General features: G+C 38.7%; 1 protein-coding gene across 7 annotated transcripts in view; it reads right to left on the bottom strand.

The window, feature by feature from the left end:
- The window catches only part of ODAD2 (outer dynein arm docking complex subunit 2), a 234,698-nt gene that overhangs the window by 57,122 nt on the left and 157,274 nt on the right, over positions 1-20,302 (bottom strand). The window contains exon 20 of one of the 7 annotated variants that reach the window (XM_072825580.1): positions 3,324-3,419. The exons of the other annotated variants lie outside the window; for them this stretch is intronic. Coding sequence (XP_072681681.1) covers positions 3,339-3,419 — 81 coding nt within the window. The 3' untranslated portion in view covers positions 3,324-3,338. Of the gene's footprint in view, positions 1-3,323; positions 3,420-20,302 lie in introns of those variants that run through there. 7 annotated transcript variants of the gene reach the window in all.

Raw genomic sequence — 20,302 nt, 5'->3', positions numbered from 1 at the left:
ATTTAAGGATGAGGCCAAATTTTTGATATACAAGAAGATCTGGAGCTAACTTTGAAAGGTATAGCCTTGAGAAAACTGAATCACTCAGATCAGCAATTTGTGAGAATCTGTTCTTTTTAAGAAGAAAAGGCAGAGAAGGGAAGAGACAGTAAAGTGATCCACTGGGAGAATGAAAGCCTAGTTCAGAAATGGCCATGGGTTTTTTACCAGCTGCCAAATGTAATACCTGTCTTGAAGTTGTTGGCATTGCTACAATGTATATTTCCTTCCATCACTACAAATCTTTGATTTTTTTAATTAAATTTTTTTGATTTGTATACAATGACTTTATAAGAATGTTTTTGTTTATTATTCTCATCAAGGTAGAAGTTAGTGGGGAGAACAAGATAAAAGGGTGAAATTTGAAATCTATGTCAGCTCTGGGTACAAAATGCTTATAAGAATGAAACAATCCATAACCTGAATGAAATAATCAGACTCTGGGTAATACACACAATTCCCTCTAAATTAGACATTGTCTAGGGCATGGAAAGCAGAGGGAAGCTTGAGCCAATATTTCCTACATGATCATGGGAATGGCAGCCTTAGCTAACATCTGAACTACTGACTATGGGTTTTGTTTGTTTTGGTGTTTTGTTTTTGTTTTTTGGTAACATGAATAAAATTGTGACTTAAGATGACATCTCATCTCAAAATAAAAAAAATAAACACTTTGACCCAAACAATAATGTCACCTATAGCCTCAGAATTTGACCTTCTCAGTTCCATTGATTTTTACCCCTACTCCATAAAACTAGTCAGCTATTCTCATGGTCATACTTGGGCCTTACTAATCCAGTAACTGTTCCATATCTGCCTCTAATTGCCCTCTAGCAGAAGCTCCAGGTTCTGGTAGAGACAGAACGGGACTGAAAACACAGGAGACACTTGTATATTCACAGTCTTCCTGCTCTTACCTACCTTCTGGGCTTCACCATGTCAGCTGCTTTTCCATCACTAAGTTTAGCTCTCTTTTCTCTACTATTCTCCTAACATACTGATATTACAAATTGAAATCCCAGATCCCAACTAAGCTTCTGGATAATGCACACATGTTCATGGTCTCTTATCTCAACTGGCTCTCAATTCTGGCAATCCACAAAGGTATCCTTTCTCATCAGCTTTTTTTCTCTGCAGCAGCTATTTAAAACTTTCTCTATTCTCCTCAAATTACCCAACTCACTACTTCAGTTCCCTTGCTCTCAGCCTGTGCCTTTGCCTCCTACTTGATGGGGAAAATAGAAATCACAAAAAGGGAAATTGCCCAGCTCCCTGTCATCTCGTGCATAGATTACCACTGCAATTGTGCCCATCCTTTCCCCCTTGCCATCTGTCATACACAAGAGGTGTCTCTCCTCCAGGCTAAACTCATCTCCATGCCCTCAAGCTCTGTGTTCCCTCACCTCTCCATTCCTCTAGGAGCTTGCTCCATATCATTCTCAGTCCGATACCTTCACTGGCTCCCCTCTCTTCCTGCACTTGCCAATGAGCACATAAGCACACTCAAGTTTCTACTGTCTCAGGACACAAAATAAACAAAGAAAAAACCACCCAATCTGCCTTTACCTCCCCTTTCAGCTACCATTCTTGTTCCCTCTTCTTCTCTGCCAAACTTTCCAGAGTGGCCTCACTAGCTGTCCTTATTTCCTCATCTCTTTTCTTAGGTTATTAGAAATTGCTTTGCTATGAATCTAGTATGTGCTTTTTGTTCTTGTCTTTCTTCACTTTTCAGTTGGTCCCACTGGTTATGTCCTTGTTCTCAAAATAATCTCTCTTCTTGACTTTCCTAAAATAGCACTTTCCTTATTTGTTTTGATTTTTTCTCTTTAATACTCTGCTTGTGTGTGTGTGTGTGTGTGCATAATCCTCTTTCTTTGCCTTCGTGGTATGACTCAGGATATCATATCAACCCTCTCATTTTTTCTTTTCTCTATATACCCTCTAAGAGAAATGTCACCCAGTCTCATAATTCATGGACCATGGCTTTCAAAGCTGTTGTTAAGGCTTCATAAAGATACATAGGCTTCATAAAGCTATGTAAATATGTGTGTGATATCACATATACACATATATCACATCTCTGTATCTTTCAAGATGTTCAAAGCCAAAGTTCCTCAAAAAAAGATTCACAGAGGTCTTCTTCAGCAGGCTTCAGTTAATATTTTTTATCTTTTTTTCATCTTTAGTTTCTAATTTGTTATCAGTGAACATACATTACTTATATTATTTAAAAAGTCATAACAAGTGGATTAGCCAGAAAGAAGTGAGACCCGCAAAGGAGATGAAGAGTCAACAAAGAGGTGAAAGGAGGACCAGGAGACTATGGAATCACAGGAGCTAAGGAAAGGTGGCACTTTAAGAAGATGGTGGGATCAGTATTATAATGAGACTTAGGGAGATTAAGTAATTTGAGGACTGAAAAGAATACCTTGGATTTGGATACTTGAAAATTCTAGAGATTACCAATAAAGCAATCTCAGAATTTTTGAAGGTAAAAGCCAATGGAATTGGCTGAAGAATCAAGGACAGCTGGAGAAATGAGGATCTCTAGAGAATGAAACTCCTCTGATATGGTGGATTCCATAGTGGATGTGATCAACTGATGGTGCAATATGAAATGAGTAAGTAGGCAATGAGATATTAAGATTAAACATGCAGAAGTTAGAGGGAATAGCCAATGTCAAAATCTCCAGTTTTTGGAGATAAAATGAGATCATGAGTATAGTGGAGTATAGCCAGGAGAAGGAACATGCAAAAACAAGAGAGGTGTATAGACTGAATGTAGTTAAGGATAAGTTTGTAGGTGTAGGACAGAAAGTCAAATTATTTTCTGCCTGTAACTCAATTTTCTTTTTAATCTTGAATGCAAGTTCATGTGAGTAATATCCCTACTAAATACAGACGTAGGTCTATAATTGATAATTTCACATGGAAGTATTTTAAAACAATAAAAGATAAGCACTATTTATAAGAAGGTATTTAGCTTAATTACCTTAAGAAATTATCATTGGAAAGATTTTGGTTTGGTTTACTTTGCTCTAGCAAATGCTAAGAATTTATAAAGTCTGATGTCAAACTATAAAATTATATCTTGCCAAGCTAAGAAAAAATTTAAAATTGTTTACTATAAAAATAAGGCCAAGCATTATCTCAAAATGGATATATTAAAAGGGATAATGATTTCCACAATACTCCTCAATACTAGAATCAGTCTGAATTATTAATGTTATATTGTTTGCATTTATATTTATCTCCAAAAACTGGCACGTTATTAGAAGGAATTCAAAACCAAAGACATGTTAATATTTAAAATACCTTACTAGATATAGAATTCGTCCTGCATGGGAGCAAAAATGGAAAGATATCCAGAAAAGTTGAAGCTGAAGAATTGAAAAGGAAAAAAAAAATCCTTTAGTGAAACCACTTTCCCAATTTTATTTTGATTTCTTTTCAGCTTTAAGAGCAGCTTAATATGGAAAAAAAAATAAAGCACAAGGCTGGAGAGAAGAGCCACATTTTTTCTTCTTCAATGTCAAAGAAATAGCTTTTCCTGCTCCTACTAAATTGGAACTAAGCTCATAAGGATGAAAATAAATGACTAATTTCTTGGGAAATAACCTTAAATGAAAGATTCTTTTTGCCCAATGGTTGCTTTTCTTAAACTCCAGTTGACTTAACCTCATTCTCAAGGCCTCTTCTGGTCTTCCTTTCCTTGCACCCTACTGGTATCAAGTGTGCCTTAGAAGTCTGTCTCATCACTTGCTACCCATTTGGGAAATGTTTTCCTTTTGTGATACAATTTGTGGGAAGGAATAAGTCAAATGTGATTGTGCTTACTTAATTTCTCTTTTAAAACCCACCGAATGTTTAAGATTTGTAAAAATGGCAACCAAAAATATGACCATTAATTTTGCAAAGTAATGTTTCCAACAACTCTGACAAAAACTCCTGATAATCCTTGAAGTTTTTAATATATGCCTAAATATTAATTTTAGTCTTCTCTTTTTTGCTAAAATTATTTAAAAGGATACTTCTTAGTGTCATCTGTGTAAGAATTTAAAATTTCAGTGAAAGAAACTGAATTAATTTTATTAATTAATGAACACAAAGACTGTGTTCATTTCAGAGCCCACCTTGCATGATTTTTGCTAGGTTAGCTGTTTAGAACTTCAGGGCTGGCCCTAAGCATGGTATTTAGGCCAGTGATTTAAAAAAAAAATTTTTTAAGCAGTGGAAATCTTTTCCTCTCCTGCCCTCAAACTGAATCTTAACTATCCCATGAAATTCATATATACATAAATATCATATGTAAGACAAAATGGAACATCTGAAGAAAAAGTAGGGCTTGGGTTCCTAGAACTCTGCCTATTTCTTCTTGTTTTTCATAGTGACTCTCTGGTACCTTCTTTGATTCTATGATATGCAAAAAAACCACTCATCTTCACCATAGAAAGAGGGCCAAACTTTGGTCTCCATGCTCATTTTCTAGAATTTCTTTCTCACTGCAAAACACCTCTCCTTGCTTCTCACTCCTCAACTGGTGATGTAAGCTTGTTCGTCATTTGTTCATTCCACACAGATCTGCCCAATCCACACTTGTACCCTTTCAACAACTATCCCAAACCACTACTTGCACCACAATCCCAGAAACTCAGTCCCTCTATTCCGATAGTCTTAGCTAGACATTTGGTAGAACACAGTTCAAACACATTGCTATTGAGTTTTACACGAGTGATAGCCTTGTTTACTGTTCCCAGATTTGAAAATTTTTGTTTACAAATTTTAGAGAAGATATTTTTTATATTTTTTAAGCCAAATACTTAGTCTACAGAATTTCAATTATATACCAAAGAGTTACATTTTTTAAAAGATTTTTTTATTTATTCACCCTGTCTCTGTATCCTGAGAGAACTGGAATGGGTCACATCCCTAAGCTGATTCCAGGACCAGTCCAGAGATTCTGATCAGACATTTTCATAAAGTCATTCCTTCAATCTTACTTTAAAATCTACTTGGATCTGGGTTACTAAAGTAGCTTATTTGTATCAATACTAATTTTATGTTAATCTAGCTTCTTCAATACATATCTTACATTTCTGGGAAGATTTTACTTTTAAGTAAATTTTTTCTCTATTACATCTTTTTGGGTATGATAAGCAGGTGGGGCAGTTCTTTGTTTCCTGTGTCAATCAAGAAAATGTTGCTGATCACCTGTGATGGGATGTGATGTGAAAGGCACTATAGGAAAGGCACAGTCTAGCTCTCAAGAAGTGTACAGGGTGAGAAGCAAGGGATATGGCAGCCAGTGGCCCAGGGTAATAGCCCTCTCTCTGCCTTGTGGAGGGGAACCCAGGAGACAGAGAATAAATGACTTCCCAGCTTTCTGGTTGTTGTCCCCAGTGACTCAGGGAATGGGTGGTGGGGAAGATCTCTCCCTTTACAAAGCAAAGCCCAGGCCAGATATAAGTGAAAGCTCAGGCAAGCTTTCTCAGATCATCATCACCCAGTCTTTACCAGAAATGACATTCCTCCACTCATTCCACCATTAAAGATCCAGGAGAGGCAGGGAGGATAGGTTTCCCTTGGGAAGGATGGAACTAATAATAGCAATAGCTAAGATTTCAACAAACAATTAATGCCTGCCAGGTATCAGGTACTATTCAAAGTGCCTTATATATGTCAATTCATTTAATGCTCTCAACAAACCCAAAGTTAAATACTATCATTAATAGTCTAGTGTTACAGATGAGGAAACTAAAGCATAGAGAGATTAAGTCACTTGCCCAAAGTTGCAATGTTTGGGAAAGCCAGGATTTGAACACAGGCTCCAGATCCCATGCTCTTACCCATATATACACACTGCATCCCTTGGTGTAAGTACCCATGGAGAGGGAGCTGGTCTGGCCTGATTTCTGGACCTGGACTCCCGGGCCTAGCATTTCCTGAGGTGTGTCTAGTTTTCCCTGGTCCATGGGCCATCATGCCTGCACCTGATCTTGAAATCTGTAGTCATAGTCAACTGCCTCCATCAGCAATTCTTCCATTCAATGGGGCCTCTTTGTTCCTGAAAACTCTCCTGTGGGTCTTATAGGAGCATGTGGCTCCCTTGTTTGCTATGTGTAATCTGTGGGGCCAGGATCTAGCTGTGGTTGACCTTTTAGATGCCCACCTCCACCAGTGGTGGACCATTGCTCCTACACCATACTGGTTTGCAGTCAAACACACTCACAGCTTCTCCTGAAGGCTGAACCCCTTACTTTCATCTCTGTGTCTTCAGGGGCTAACTCAATCAACATTACTTTGAGGTTAAGATGCTTTGCATATTGAGTGGAGGTATGAGGTAACTAGGTGATGGGCATTAAGGAGGGCATTTGATGTAATGAGCACTGGGTGTTACATGCAATGGTGAATCACTAAATTCTACCTCTGAAACTAGTTATATGCTGTATGTTAACTAAATTGGACTTAAATGGGAAAAAAAAAGATGCTCTGCATATTTCAGCTCCAGCAACAAACAAAACTGAGATTTTAAAAATGCCCTTCTGATCCTTTTTTTTTTTTTTCATTTCAACTCATGTTCCTTTTCAAAAGTGCTTGAATTTTTTTTTTCTGGTCCAAAATAAAACTTAACCAGCTACTCTTTTGTCTGGGCACAATGACACTGGATCTCTCTGCTTAATATTCCTCATAGCTTACTTACTTGTGTTCACAGACTGGATTTCATTGTGTATGTTTTTTTCTAAACTGTTCAGTGAGATTATTCCTAGGACTGACCCTTCAAGAAGGCTGCCCAGGAATGGCTGCCCCCTCTATCTGTTCTCTCTTGTCCTTGTGTCCCTGTCAGGTTTCCTGACCATAGCAAAGCTTACTTATTTTGAATTGCTTTGGTGCAGAACTTTGTCACAAATGTCCTAGAAGCTTACATGACAACTGGTTTCCTCCTTTGGGGCACTAGGAGCCCTAAGCACATTGGATGAATTGCCATAATACACGTAATCGGCAAAGCTATTTTTTCTCCTCAAGTGTTATGCCTTAACACAGAGTAAAAGGATTTACTTAATGTTGCATTTCAAGAGGAGACATTCACAATGAGAATCTTATCCTCTCCATGATCCTATGGTATGTTAAAGTTCTCATGTATTAAAACTAAGGGAAAAAAAAAATAAAAAAATAAAAAAAAATAAAACTAAGGGGATCCCTGGGTGGCGCAGCGGTTTGGCGCCTGCCTTTGGCCCAGGGCGCGATCCTGGAGACCTGGGATCGAATCCCGCGTTGGGCTCCCGGTGCATGGAGCCTGCTCCTCCCTCTGCCTGTGTCTCTGCCTCTCTCTCTCTTTCTCTCTCTGTGTGACTATCATGAATAAATAAAAAAAATTAAAAAAAAAAACTAAGTATCTCTTTTCAGCCTATCAGCTTACTCTGACATAAGCCATTACTATGAAAATGATCTTAATGAGCATTAAAATTATAAGTAACAGAAATAATTTTAAAATTATTTCAGTAAAGTCAAGTGTTTATGAAGAAAGTATCAGTGCTAAATGGCTTTCCTAACTTGGTAGTGGTAATTTTTAAAGTTAAAAGCTTTGAAATTTTTACCTTGATGCAACAAACTGGCTTTCTCTTTTGCCCAGCCATGCTTTTTGAAGTTTTTCACATACCACAAAAATACATAATAAGGGATAGTTAACTTCACTCTGAACCCCAGCTACATGACCATGACATATTTGGAGGTGACTTTGAGGTGCATTCCCAAATATGGTACAATGCTTTCTAAATTTACAGTCTGATTTCCTGCTGCCCGTTATGACTGCCAAATGCTACTGACAGTGCGGCCAGTTTGTGGTGTCCCTAAAAATCATCAGCAATTTGAAAACATTAGCGCCCGGCAATAGTCATACTTTGCAATGATTGCCTGTATTTATCACCTTACTTTTCCAGGGTACAAACTAAAAAAAAAAAAAAAAATCACAGAGAAAAATTAAACTTCTCTAGCAGAGGGAAAATATAGAGTTGAAAAGTCAAATGCATTATAGGATCCCAACCCCTTTCTGTATTGTTTAAAAACAAAAATAAACAATTTAAGCACTGGGCTTCTGTGGCTATGCAGAAGAAAAAGATCATAAATATGTACCCTCCTCAAATGCTGCTTTTGTTTGCCTTCACATTTGCAGAGCATTTCGAAATATTAGTATTTCGATCCTAATTGTGGTTATGTGGCAGTACTAAAAATGGGGAGAAGTTCATTGCTTCATTCAGCAGATATTCACTACGTTCTGCACCATGGCATGAACTGTGCCTGGCAATGCAGAAGTGCATGACACAGGCCTGGCTTCTGCCTTCAGGAATCTTATAGTCTCCCGAGACAAACAGTGATGTCCATACAACAGAGAAGAGGAGGCAGTGCTAGGAGAGCACATATGTAGGCAGGCAGTAAATACAGACTCCCCGGAGGAGCAAGAGTGAATCCAAAGCCCAAAGGATGGATGTGAGCAGTGCAAAGTGTGGTATGGGCATTTGGAGAACATTCCAGACACAGGAAGAATGGTGGGGCCACCTACTAGGGATTTGGGTTTGTGCGGAGCCCAGAGGCGCCAACAGAAGAGATGAGTAGCAGTCAGCCCCTGCTCTGCTCTCCATTTGTACATCGTGGCAAGTAGCTGTCTCCCATCCAAGACCATGTGTCTGTCTTTTCATACAAAGTTACCAAATGCTGGCCAAATCAACTCCTATGAGTAGGTTAACTTTTTAAAAAGTATTTTATTTTTTTTGAGAGAGAGAGAGATAGTAAGAGAGCAGGGTGGAGAGGGAGAAGCAGTGCCCCTGAGCAGGAAGCCAGACATGGGGCTCGAACCCTAGACCCTGGGATCATGACCTTAGCTGAAGACAGATGCTTAACCTACTGAGCCACCCAGGCGCCCCTGAGTATGTTGAGTCCAGGATAAACTATTTTCACATACAGACTCCCAAACTTAGTGGTTTAAACAACCTAGAAGTTTGTTTCCTCTCATGTGACACTGAGCAAGTGGTCCAGGGGCAGTAACGTGGCTCTACCACTGTCAGTGGGTTGGCTAGAGTCCAAAGCCACCCAGTGGTCTCTATTCTTTAGCCTTCAGGAGTAGGGAGGGGGATGTGACCTGGGATACACATGTGAGCCTTGATGTAGGGCGAGAAACACAAGTAGCGTGCATCACTTCTCACTTCTCATTCACAGGGTCATAGCAAGATTCAGGGGAGGCTGAGAGATGTATCCTGTGGCTGGAAGCCATTTGCTGTGCTAAAATTAGCATCAAAGAGTGGAGGAGGGATGTGGGTGGACACTCAGCAGTCCATGCCACAAGGGCAGTGAGGAAAGAAGGCGGGTGTGATGGTAGAGAGGCAGGCAAGAGTCCATCACATGAGGCCTCATTCAGAGCAAAGAAAACCATGTTAGTGTCTTAAAGGCAGTGGTGGATTTAGGAGTATGGTATTTGCTCACAGAAGAGGCTTTTGCAAAAGCCTTGATTGATCAGGGCAGCCACAAGCCAAGGTTTTCTACTGATTCTCCCATTGAATTGTCACATCACCTTCTTCACCAAAAACCCAAACACACATTCGGGGGACACATATCTGAGTCATATGGTCTCTGAAGAAATGGCTTGAGGACTTTTAACAGATAGTTGTGTGTAGTTAGACAGAAACCTGAAATATCCTGTGTTATTTGGCTTTATACTGTCAGTGACCGTAGGGCGTACTCTGAGGTTACACCCAGTCACAGAGGTCCCAACAAAACACACAACCTAAGGTGCGGAGGTGGCCACGGCAGCACATTCCTACCTGTAGATACAAGTGTGGCCTCTGCATTGTGGTCAAGCTACAGGAAAGAGCTAAGTTAGAGCTACCCTCTAGGGGGGCACAGTACTGCCTGCAGCCTCTCTGGGGAGCTGTATTTGTGGTCAGATCCCACCATGGATACAGGGCTGTCCACACAGCATTTTTCAGGCCAGCACGCCAAATTCTGTCTACACTGGGAACATCGAGGTCAAGGACTTTGCTGCTGTCTGATTTGTTCGGTATACAGGAACTGGACTTGAATCCAGGGAGAAGCCTGTTAGAAAGCCACCTGCCCCACACCACAGCTCAACTTGGCAAGATGCCACTCTTTTAAGGATAGCAGCAGCCATTCTGATGCACCCGCTGCGAGGCAGGCTCTTTATATATATGTAAGTGTGTGTGTGTGTGTGTGTGTGTGTGTGTGTGTGTATATACATGTCATGTTATATAGAAAGATGTATATATTATATATGTCATTTTCATCCTCTCAGTAACTATTTGAGGTACATATTATCATCCTTTTAGAACCATGGAGCCTGGGAAAGCAGGGTGACTTGGCAGCTGCACCCATAGGCAGAATTCAAACCCAGTTCTGATGGCACGAAACACCAAAAATTTTACTGCTGTGTTATTTATTTAATTAGTAAGTTTCTTCCTGATATTTAATTTTCTAAATTCGATCAATGGACTGGCTTTGGGACATCTGTTTAAATTATACTTATATAAAAAAATTATACTTATATATATTATATATGGCTATCAACTAAAATGATCTTTTCGGGGCACCTGGGTGGCTCAGTTAAATGTCTGCCTTTGGCTCAGGTTGTGATCCCAAGGTCCTGGGGTTGAGTCCTGCATCAGGCTCCTGGCTCTGCAGGGAGCCTGCTTCTCCCTCTGCCTCTGCGTCTCTGCCTCTCTCTCTCTCTCATGAATAAATAAATCTTTAAAAATAAAAAAATATGATTTTTTCAAAACCTACCTAAATTTGCATGCAAATCACTGGCTATATCCTATAAAAAGTACATCAGAAAATTCTGATGCTCTTATTCTTAAAAAATGGCTTGTGGCAGCTTTAGTGCCTATAGGCTGCCTGGATTCTTGTCTTAAGGCTTCATTATCAAATCATTCTTTCTATGATAGGACATCATTTCTTTTAGGATAGCAATCAATGAATGAAAAATACAGAGAAGTCATGGCGGTGGTGTCAATTTAATTACTAATAAGTGTTATCAACTGATTAATAGTTAATTTCTGGTTAATCATCAATTATTAATTTAATTGAATTGCCAGAGCTAAAACTTAAAATGGAGCTGAAGCACAGAGGACTGATTTAATAAAAGTCAAACCTAACTAGGAGAGTTAAGTGAATCACAGCTAAGCCTCAAAACTAGAAATGGGGCTTCTCTCAACACAGGGTTTTTGAGATCAGTCCATATTGTTGCATATGTCACGGCTTGTTCCTTCTCATTGCTGGGTAGTATATTCCATTGTATGGATGTACCGGTCATTCAGCCATTCACCTGTTAAAGGACATTTTGATTGTTTCTGTGTTTTGGTGATTAAGAAGAATGCCGCTATAACTATTCACAGAGAGGTTTCTGTGTGCACATGTTTTCATTTCTCTTGGGTGGATAGCTCGGGGCAGAGAGGCTGGGCCATATGGTAGGTGCATGTTTAATTTTGTAAGAAACCAGCAAGCTGTTTTCCAAGGTGGCTGTATCCTGTTGCATTCCCAGTGTGTGAGCAGTATATAAGGGTGCTGGTTCCTCCACATGCTTGTCATCACTTTGTATTGTCAGGCTTTTGAATTTGCACCATTCCAGGAGCGTGTGCCTGTTTCTCAAGAAGTTTTGGTTTTCATTTCTGTGATGATTAGTGATGATGATTTTGAGCATCTTTTCATGTGCTTGTTTGCCATCCGTATATCTTTGCTGACATTTTGCAAAGTTTTGAGTTATCTTCTTACGTTGTAATAATTTTTTATGTAATTTGAATAATACAACTCCACTAACAGATATGTATGAGGGGGGACTTGCCCTGGTTTTGACAAGAGAGCTGGACTGAATGTTACCTAAGTCCAGATCTTGAACACTCAACTTCCAGACCCAAACTCCCCCACTATGAGAATTTCTGGGACTTGTGCAAACAAAATGGAGGGCACATTTTGGTGCAAGAAAGGTATATTCATCCAGATATATATCTGGACATATGATAATTTGTTGTTGACACACGGTTTCACCATAAAGTAAAGCAGCGTCTTTGCTTCCTCTCCACGTTTCAGTAAGCATGCTGCATTTCCATCTGCGCAGCCCTCTGACCATGCAGCATTGTGCCAGCAGACCTGTCCCTAGCTGATCATGCAACACATCTTAGATGTGTTTCTACTTCTCTTTGGCAAAGATGACAATTTTCAAAGAGATTTTCATTTTTACTTCTCTGCATGCAAGGTGGAGTAAAATCATCCAGTCAACATTCTTATAAGTAGTTTCACTGGCAAGTGACCATCTGAGGAAAAAAATACCTTTTGGAATTTATTTTCACAGAAATGTGATCAGATCTCCCCCAATCAGAAAAGCATGACCTAGAGAAAGTATCAATATTTGCACTAGTCAGTGTGCATATTTTAAGTTACTTCTTACCATAAGCAGAGGTAAAAATACTAAGCCCCATGTCATAAAGAGACCCCCCCAAACAGCATGTCAGTTTTCATTGCTATACATGGAAAAGAGGGGTGCTTTTCTAATTTTTTTCCTCCTTGGGGATTCAAACTTAAAACTTGGGTTATAAAGAATAATAGCTTCAACTTTAGAAATATTTTTCTTACTTTTACTCATGGATAACTAAAGACCTAGAGAATGAAGTGCTTTTTCCCAAAAGCATATTGCAAACTAGGATATTATAAACAAATCCTAACTTGTTAACCATAAGGATAAGCCATTATGTTTGATCACTCCTGAACCACAGGCATAGTTGCTCTGATTTTGATCTGAATAAGCTATAATTAATTTGATTTTAAAAATGTAACTTTTGTTTAGCACCTGTACTTTTAAATTTGTGTCCAAAGACATTTCAAAGAGACATCTTACACCATGGCAATAGGTTGGAAAATACAGAGAACACAGCTCCTAAGAACCCAAGAGTTTTGTATTTTTTTTCTTAACAAAAACTAATTGATCCTGAAGGAAGTGAAAAAAAAAAGGAGCCTTAGAAGGGAATGTTAATGCATGCATATTTTTGGTACATTAAAGACTCCAACGTGCTAATTCAAGCACTGTTTACTTTTCGTATATAACAGGATTGCTGTTTTCAAGTGAAAAACAGAAGATATTTTCTGAGTGCCAAAAACTACTTATTCATGAAGTCTGAAATACCATTATTATTATTATTAATTCTTATGTCTAGCATCTGTGAATAGCTTCTTATACGAGAAAACCATTTTGGGTCAGCTGAAGGCCAAAAATAATGAGCTGGCCTCCTGCCTCTGTGTATTGAATCAAGTAGCTGCCAATTAATAAAACTGATTTTTTTTTTTGTTCCTGGGGTAAATTTCAGAAAATGAAAACAAACAGTTGTTGGTGCTTTTCATAAATTTCCAATGGAAAGAATATATTTTTCACAAGTTTAAAGACTGACTGTACTATAAGTAACCAAACAATTACGAGAAGCCGCCCGGTGTATTTCTGTGGTTTAGCAAAAGGGCCAAGTCGGAAGGAAAAGACATTCCCGGCATTTTCTGAAGCTAGATAAATACAGAGAAGAAATATAGATGAAAGATGGAACTGCTCTGCACAGTCCCTGCCAGATTCCTCGACTTTTTGGCATACTGATTGAATTTGGCAAATGTAACCAGTAACAATCTTTTCCATTAAAAAGAGCAGCATATACTTTATTTTACCATGCTGTTTGTGTATTTCTGACCCTCCCAAACTGTCTCTCTTTTTTAGAAAGTGATTCTTTCTGCAGAGTTGGCTGCCACTTCATTTATTTGAAACGGATCATTTATCACCAAAAAGGCTGCAGGGCACAGCTACTGTTGAACAGCTCCAAGAGACCTACAGCTCGGCAGGAAAAGTGTCTTTTTCTAGACCGAAAGATCCTTTAACATGTGCCAACAGCATCTTATGCCAATCTAATGCCTTGATATCCAAACCTGTGTAAATTTGAGGAATCCTGGACTGTACAGTTTAGACAACATAAGCTACCCAGTCCTGTCATTTTCTTTTATTTGTGATCAGAAAAACTCTAATGTAGCCTCATATTCCTAATTTTGGTAACATGATTACGTTAAGAAAAAGAATAACTCTCCAGCCCCAAGTCTAAATTTCATGGACTCCAACACTTCTGAGCCCTAATGTTTTTTTCTTATCTGGCAGTGATACTATAGTAAATTTATTAGGATAGGTAAGTAGCAATCTCTAGAAATACGATGTTGAGAAGCAAATACTAAGGCTTTGGTTCAGCTTCCCCCAGTTTAGGGAATGGAGGTTCACACCTGATAGGCCTCTTATGCAACTCAGATGGAAATGACCTTTTGTCCTTACCTTTCATTGGCTTCTTCTAAACTAAACAAAGATTAGGGTGTTCACCTGTTGCTATGAAGTTTCTGAATACAACATGATAGACATGCTTTGGTTTTTAATCAGCCAAAATTCAAGCAGCCTTTGTGTGGTTGGCAGTGATTTGTGTTTGTTATTGCTCTTATGCTATTTGCCATCTCATACACCCTTTCTTAGTCATTAAGTAGCAGCTAATTTAAAGCAAGGGAAAAACATTAGCTTGGTGTATGTGCCAGATAAATCCTGTGGTTTCAATTTACTGTTTGGAGCCAACAGTGACAGATAAAAAAAATGAGAATCTGTAATTTGCCAAGTTTAAAGTCCCAAAACCAACATGTGAATACTTCATAGGCTTATATGTTCATAAAATGAAGACTGTTTGCATAGATTCAAAATGCATATGAGTGTTGTTTCTTACACTTCAAGATGACAGATAATAATAGGCCTCATTTAATCACAAAGTATTGGACAAAAAAAAAAAAAGCAAAAAGTCACTGTTTAAATTTCAGAATGCTAATTCCATACGAGTGGTAGGTCCAAAATATTCTCAATAAAAATTACAAATAATTACTTTCCACATTTTATAACTTACATCCATTTAATTCACAAAGGTTGCTTTATGAATGAGTTTTTAATAATAACAATAGAGCTAGCCAAAGCTGTTAGCAAGAATTTATAATTTTAACAAACATGGCATAACTCTTTTTAGAAATACTGGGTAAGGGCAGCCCCAGTGGCACAGTGGTTTAGCGCCGCCTGCAGCCGGGGGCGTGATCCTGGAGACCTGGGATAGAGTCCCACGTCGGGCTCCCTGCATGGAGCCCACTTCTCCCTTTCTCTGTGTGTGAGTCTCTATGAATAAATAAATAAAATCTTTAAAAAAAATACTGGGTAAAATGACTTTTTTTAAAATTTTTATTTATTTATGATAGTCACACAGAGAGAGAGAGAGAGAGAGAGAGGCGCAGAGACATAGGCAGAGGGAGAAGCAGGCTCCATGCACCAGGAGCCCGATACGGGATTTGATCCCGGGTCTCCAGGATCACGCCCTGGGCCAAAGGCAGGCGCTAAACCTCTGCGCCACCCAGGGATCCCTAAAATGACTTCTGTACATCTTTACAAGACTTGCAAAATAACCTCACAACTAAAGTTATATAACTCCAAAACACCCTCAATAACAAGATGATAATAAAAGAGTAAATGTTAACTGCCCTAAAATTTTCTCCCATTATTGGTCCAGAAATCCAAATCCTGGCTTGTCACATTAGTGCACACCCTTTACGGTATCTGCCCAGCCCACCAGGGATGCTCTTGCCTGCTCCTGTACCTCACCCCCAGGGCAAGCCTTGGAAGCAGTTCTGTAAATGACACACTGTTTCCTTGTCCATACTGATTGGATGAAAGGTGGATACTCTTCCTGAACTGGGCCAGTCAGATCCCCCTTCCCTGAAGTTTCCGAATTGAGAGTGTGAATAGGGGGCACCTGGGTGGCCCCGTGGTTGAGTGTCTGCCTTTGGCTCAGGTCGTGCTTCCGGGGTCGTGCTTCCTTCATCGAGTCCCGCATCGGGCTCCCCACAGGAAGCCTGCTTCTCCCTCTGCCTATGTCTCTGCCCCTTTCTCTGTGTCTCTCATGAATAAATAAATAAATAAAATCTTTTTTAAAAAGTGGGAATACTATGTGGCCTCACTGGGTTGACTGGAGAGTGAAGCTTGGGGACACAGTGGAGGAAACCACAGAAAAACAAGGAAAGCCAACTGATGGAGAAAGAATAACATGGAACAGATACAGATGACAGATGAGGAAAAAAAATGTGCTAGAAAACCTGTGAGACCCTGTCTCAGTACCTTTTTAGATCTGGGTCTGCTACCTTCTTGCTTGCTTTTCTTTTTCTTTCTTTCTTGACTTATTTATATAGAGGGATGGGGGAGGGAGGAAGGGAGAGAGAGAGAACGTGTGAGCATGAATGGATGGGGCAGAGGGAGAGGGAAACAGAATCTCAAGCAGACTCTGCCTGGATCCCAGGACCCTAACATCATGACCCAAGCCCAAACTAACAGTAGGGTGCTCAACAGGCTGTACTACCCAGGTGCCCCTACAGCTTCGCTGCTTTCTTGTCCATGAGATGTTAAATATCTGTGTATCTTCTTTGGCACCCAAGCTTATTTGTGTTGTTTACATTGCTTGCAATTTATTGTATCCCAATTGATCCTGCATTCTATCTATGGGGCTTTGGACACATCGCTTAGACTATTGAACTAAAGCTTCACAAATCCTTAAAATGGGGACAGTATTGCCTGCATCACAGGGTTCTTGCAAAGACCAAATGAAATAAGAAAGCACCTAACCCAGCAATGACCACTCAGTAATTGGCTGCTATTTTAAAGAGATTATTCTATAACTTACATTTTATAAAATATATACAGCTATTTATATTACATATTTGTTAGTCAAGGGAAAGCACTGCAACCTCTTATTAAGCCTAATATTCTAATATTTGCTAATTATTCATTTAATGGGTGATTCCAAATTGTTTGGTGAAATTTAAAATAAAGAGGGGCTTCCTAACAACTATTACCACTATAGTATTTCCCTCTTCATAGCAGAAACCTTGTAAAAAAAAAGTTTGTGAATAAATCCATAATTCTTTCTTTTCTCTTAATCTCGCATTTAATCTGTAATGAAGCCCTGTTTAGGCTGCCATGTTCCCATGCACTTGACAGCTCACCAGCTTCCTAGAGGGTTTTTGCCAACACCCTTTCTGACCTTCTCCCTACAGACCTCTGAGAGTGATCTTCAAAAACACAAATGGGATCATATCACTGCTCACATTAAAATTTTTCAATAGCTTCTCAGTACCACTAGAACAAAATCCCAATTCTTTACTATGGTCTGGCATTCCCCATGTAATCCAGGCCCCCACCCCCATCCCTCCAGCTTTCCAAACACATCTTGTGTCACTCTCCCATTCAATTGTCACTTAGCCTCAACTGCCTTGATCTTCTTATAAGTCCTTAGAAACTCTAAGCATATTCCCACCTTATGGCCCCTGCACATACTTTCTTTCTGCAAATTCTTCTTGTCTTCATCCTTCATATCTTAGTTTAGATGCACCTGCTCCAAGATGCTTTCTCTGATTTCCTGGTCTAAATAAAATATGTTAGCCCTCTATTACTCTTCATCCAGCCCCATTTGTTTCCTTCATAGCATTCAGCACACTTAATAATTATTTCGTCCATTTATTATTATTTTTTTGACCAGGACCTTCTTATAGCATTTGAGAAAGCTATGAGGCCTGTAGTCCTACTCTTTCCTCCTGAATTCTGGGAGTGATGACTAGGCCAAGTCCTGCCTGTGTGGAGGATCTGTATACTGTGACTTTATTCTACCCCTTTGCAAACGGTTATCTTTGTGAAGGAGGAGTCATCGCCTGGATCAGCACTAAACATATGTGGTCATTCTTGATTACACTTTTCAAGAGGTCTTGCCCCCAGTTAGCAGTGCATAATCTCCTCTGATTTCAATAAATTAATAACCAGCCTATGGAAATGAAGTAGAGTGGAATCACTTCTTTTCACTAATAGTTATCAATCTGCAATCATTTGAAGGATTATTTTGCTAAAAGGGAAATTCAGAAGCATATAAAATTACCTTTAAATAGATTCTATAAAGCAATAGACTATTTCCTATAGATTAACTTAAAGTGGAAACTAAAAATGTGGTACCTGTGGTAAAATCTTTAAATAAATTTAAATGACAAACTGAAAGGGAAAGTCAAGTCAGCTAAGTTATTACAATTATTTTTTTAAAGATTTCATTTATTTATTTGTGTGAGAGAGAGACAGAGAGAGCAGAAGGAAGGGTAGAGAGAGAGAGGGAGAGAGAGATTCTCAAGAAGACTCCATGCTGAGTGAGGAGCCCCACAGGGCTCTACCTCAGGACCCTGAGATCATGACCTGAGCTGAAATCAAGAGTCAGATGCTTAACCAACTGAGCCACCGAGGAGCCAAGTGATTAAAATTCTGAATATTTATCCAATATATTGGATATTTATCCAATCCAAATATTTATCCAAGTTTGAACATTTGAACTCTCATCTGGCATGAAATCAGTACAGCAAAAGTAATTGTTTAGTAATAATTATTAAAACCAATTATCAGTCAGTGCATAGGTCCACCAAAAATCATGTCAAGAATGCTCATAGCAGCACTATTTGTAATAGGCCTAATTTATTCTCACTTAGTATGTAGAAGATTATTTAAAAAGCATTATGTTCAAGTTATCCATTTGTAAGTTTCTCAGAATGTTGAAGAAGTACTCTATAATTTGTAAACAATGTAAATGTCTGCAATTACACATAATGTGTTATATATTCTCTAGAATAGATGAGAAACTAGTATCTAAAATAAATTAGAAACTGGTGTCACAATTTAAAAAGTAAGAGGCTGAAGTCACTTATTATGGAATATTAAATCTTAACAGAAACATCCTGCTTGCACACAAATCTGTACACAGATACCCTAAGGGTTAGGAAAGAGAGCTGAATCAATAATAATTTACACATCATTCCAGTAATCTGTGTAAATATACAAAATTTGAATACAATTATGATGGATGCTGCAATGGCTGCCCAGTATAACTGAGTAGAAAAGCAATTAACTGATGAAGAATATCTCTACATACCACAGTTACCTAAGAGACAACTATAAAATTTGGCATTCAAACTTAATAAATTAATTTAAACAACAAATAGTCTGAATGTGGACTAATTCATCAGAATCTAGGATATCAGAAGAGTGTCCCCATGAAATATGAAGTCAACAATATAAGGGCAAATAAAGTTGCTTTCTACTGAAGAAAGTAGAAGACTTATGAAATTTTCTCATCTAGCATGTAGTTTGGGATAATAATATGAAATACTTAAATAGTGTTAGAAAAGTTATAGTGACCACATGTCCCAAATCAGAAATTTTAGCAATGTATATAAAACAGTTTTATGCATTCAGCACACTTATAACAATTAAATCACATTTATACATGTAACATACCTTTAGGGTCCATCCAAATCAACTTTATAGAAAATATTAAAACCATATCAAATTCGGATAATTAATAAAGGCAATCATGGAAGGAATACTTTAGCAACATTTAATTCCTTTTTCTAAGTTTAAGTGTACAGTGCTTATCCAGTGCTTCTCAAGCTTTACTATGAATATTAACCATCTGGGAATCTACTTAAAATGCAGATTCTGATCCAGTAGGTCTGAGATAGAGTCTGAGATTCTGAACTTCTAATATGCACCTTGATGCTCCTGTTGCTTCCTGTCTGGCAACACACTTCGAATAGCAAGTCCTTAGCCATTGGACTGTTGGGAGAGACCAAGAGCAAGAAAAAGCCCCGGACCAGTTGCATCCAAGCCACCGCAACTTTGTCCATTTATTCCAGGGTGCCATACAAATATCCCATACTTTTCTGCTGACAGGGGAAAGGTTAGGAAGCAGTGTTTTAGAAGACAAACATGTAACATATATTTTGATAAACTTTTGGAGGCAATACCATTAGTTGGCTTGGCCAGGGGTCCGGCATACTGGGTCAGGTCTTCCTATTTTAGGAGAGTATTTTAAACTGGTCAACACGTCAATTTGTCTTCTCTCAGTTTTAGGAACTTATAGATATATTTTTATAGCATTAGCAGAAAGTTCTCCTTGTTTTCTTTTCTTTGATGAAGAGCAAATCAAGTGCCCTAGGGAGATTGTCTTCATGCTTGCAGGAATACAGCAAAGTGCAATTCTATAACTATATGCCTATCCCAATCTCGCATGGGCCAGAGCCACACTCATCCTGTTCAGCATGACATCATACACTGGAGCATTCTACATACACAGTTGTATTTGTTGAG

The sequence above is a fragment of the Canis lupus genome, chromosome 5 (genome assembly GCF_048164855.1).
Source record: "Canis lupus baileyi chromosome 5, mCanLup2.hap1, whole genome shotgun sequence".
Classification (NCBI taxonomy): Eukaryota; Metazoa; Chordata; class Mammalia; order Carnivora; family Canidae; genus Canis; species Canis lupus.
Note: the sequence above shows the minus strand (reverse complement) of the source record. Positions and strands in the feature narration are given on the sequence as shown.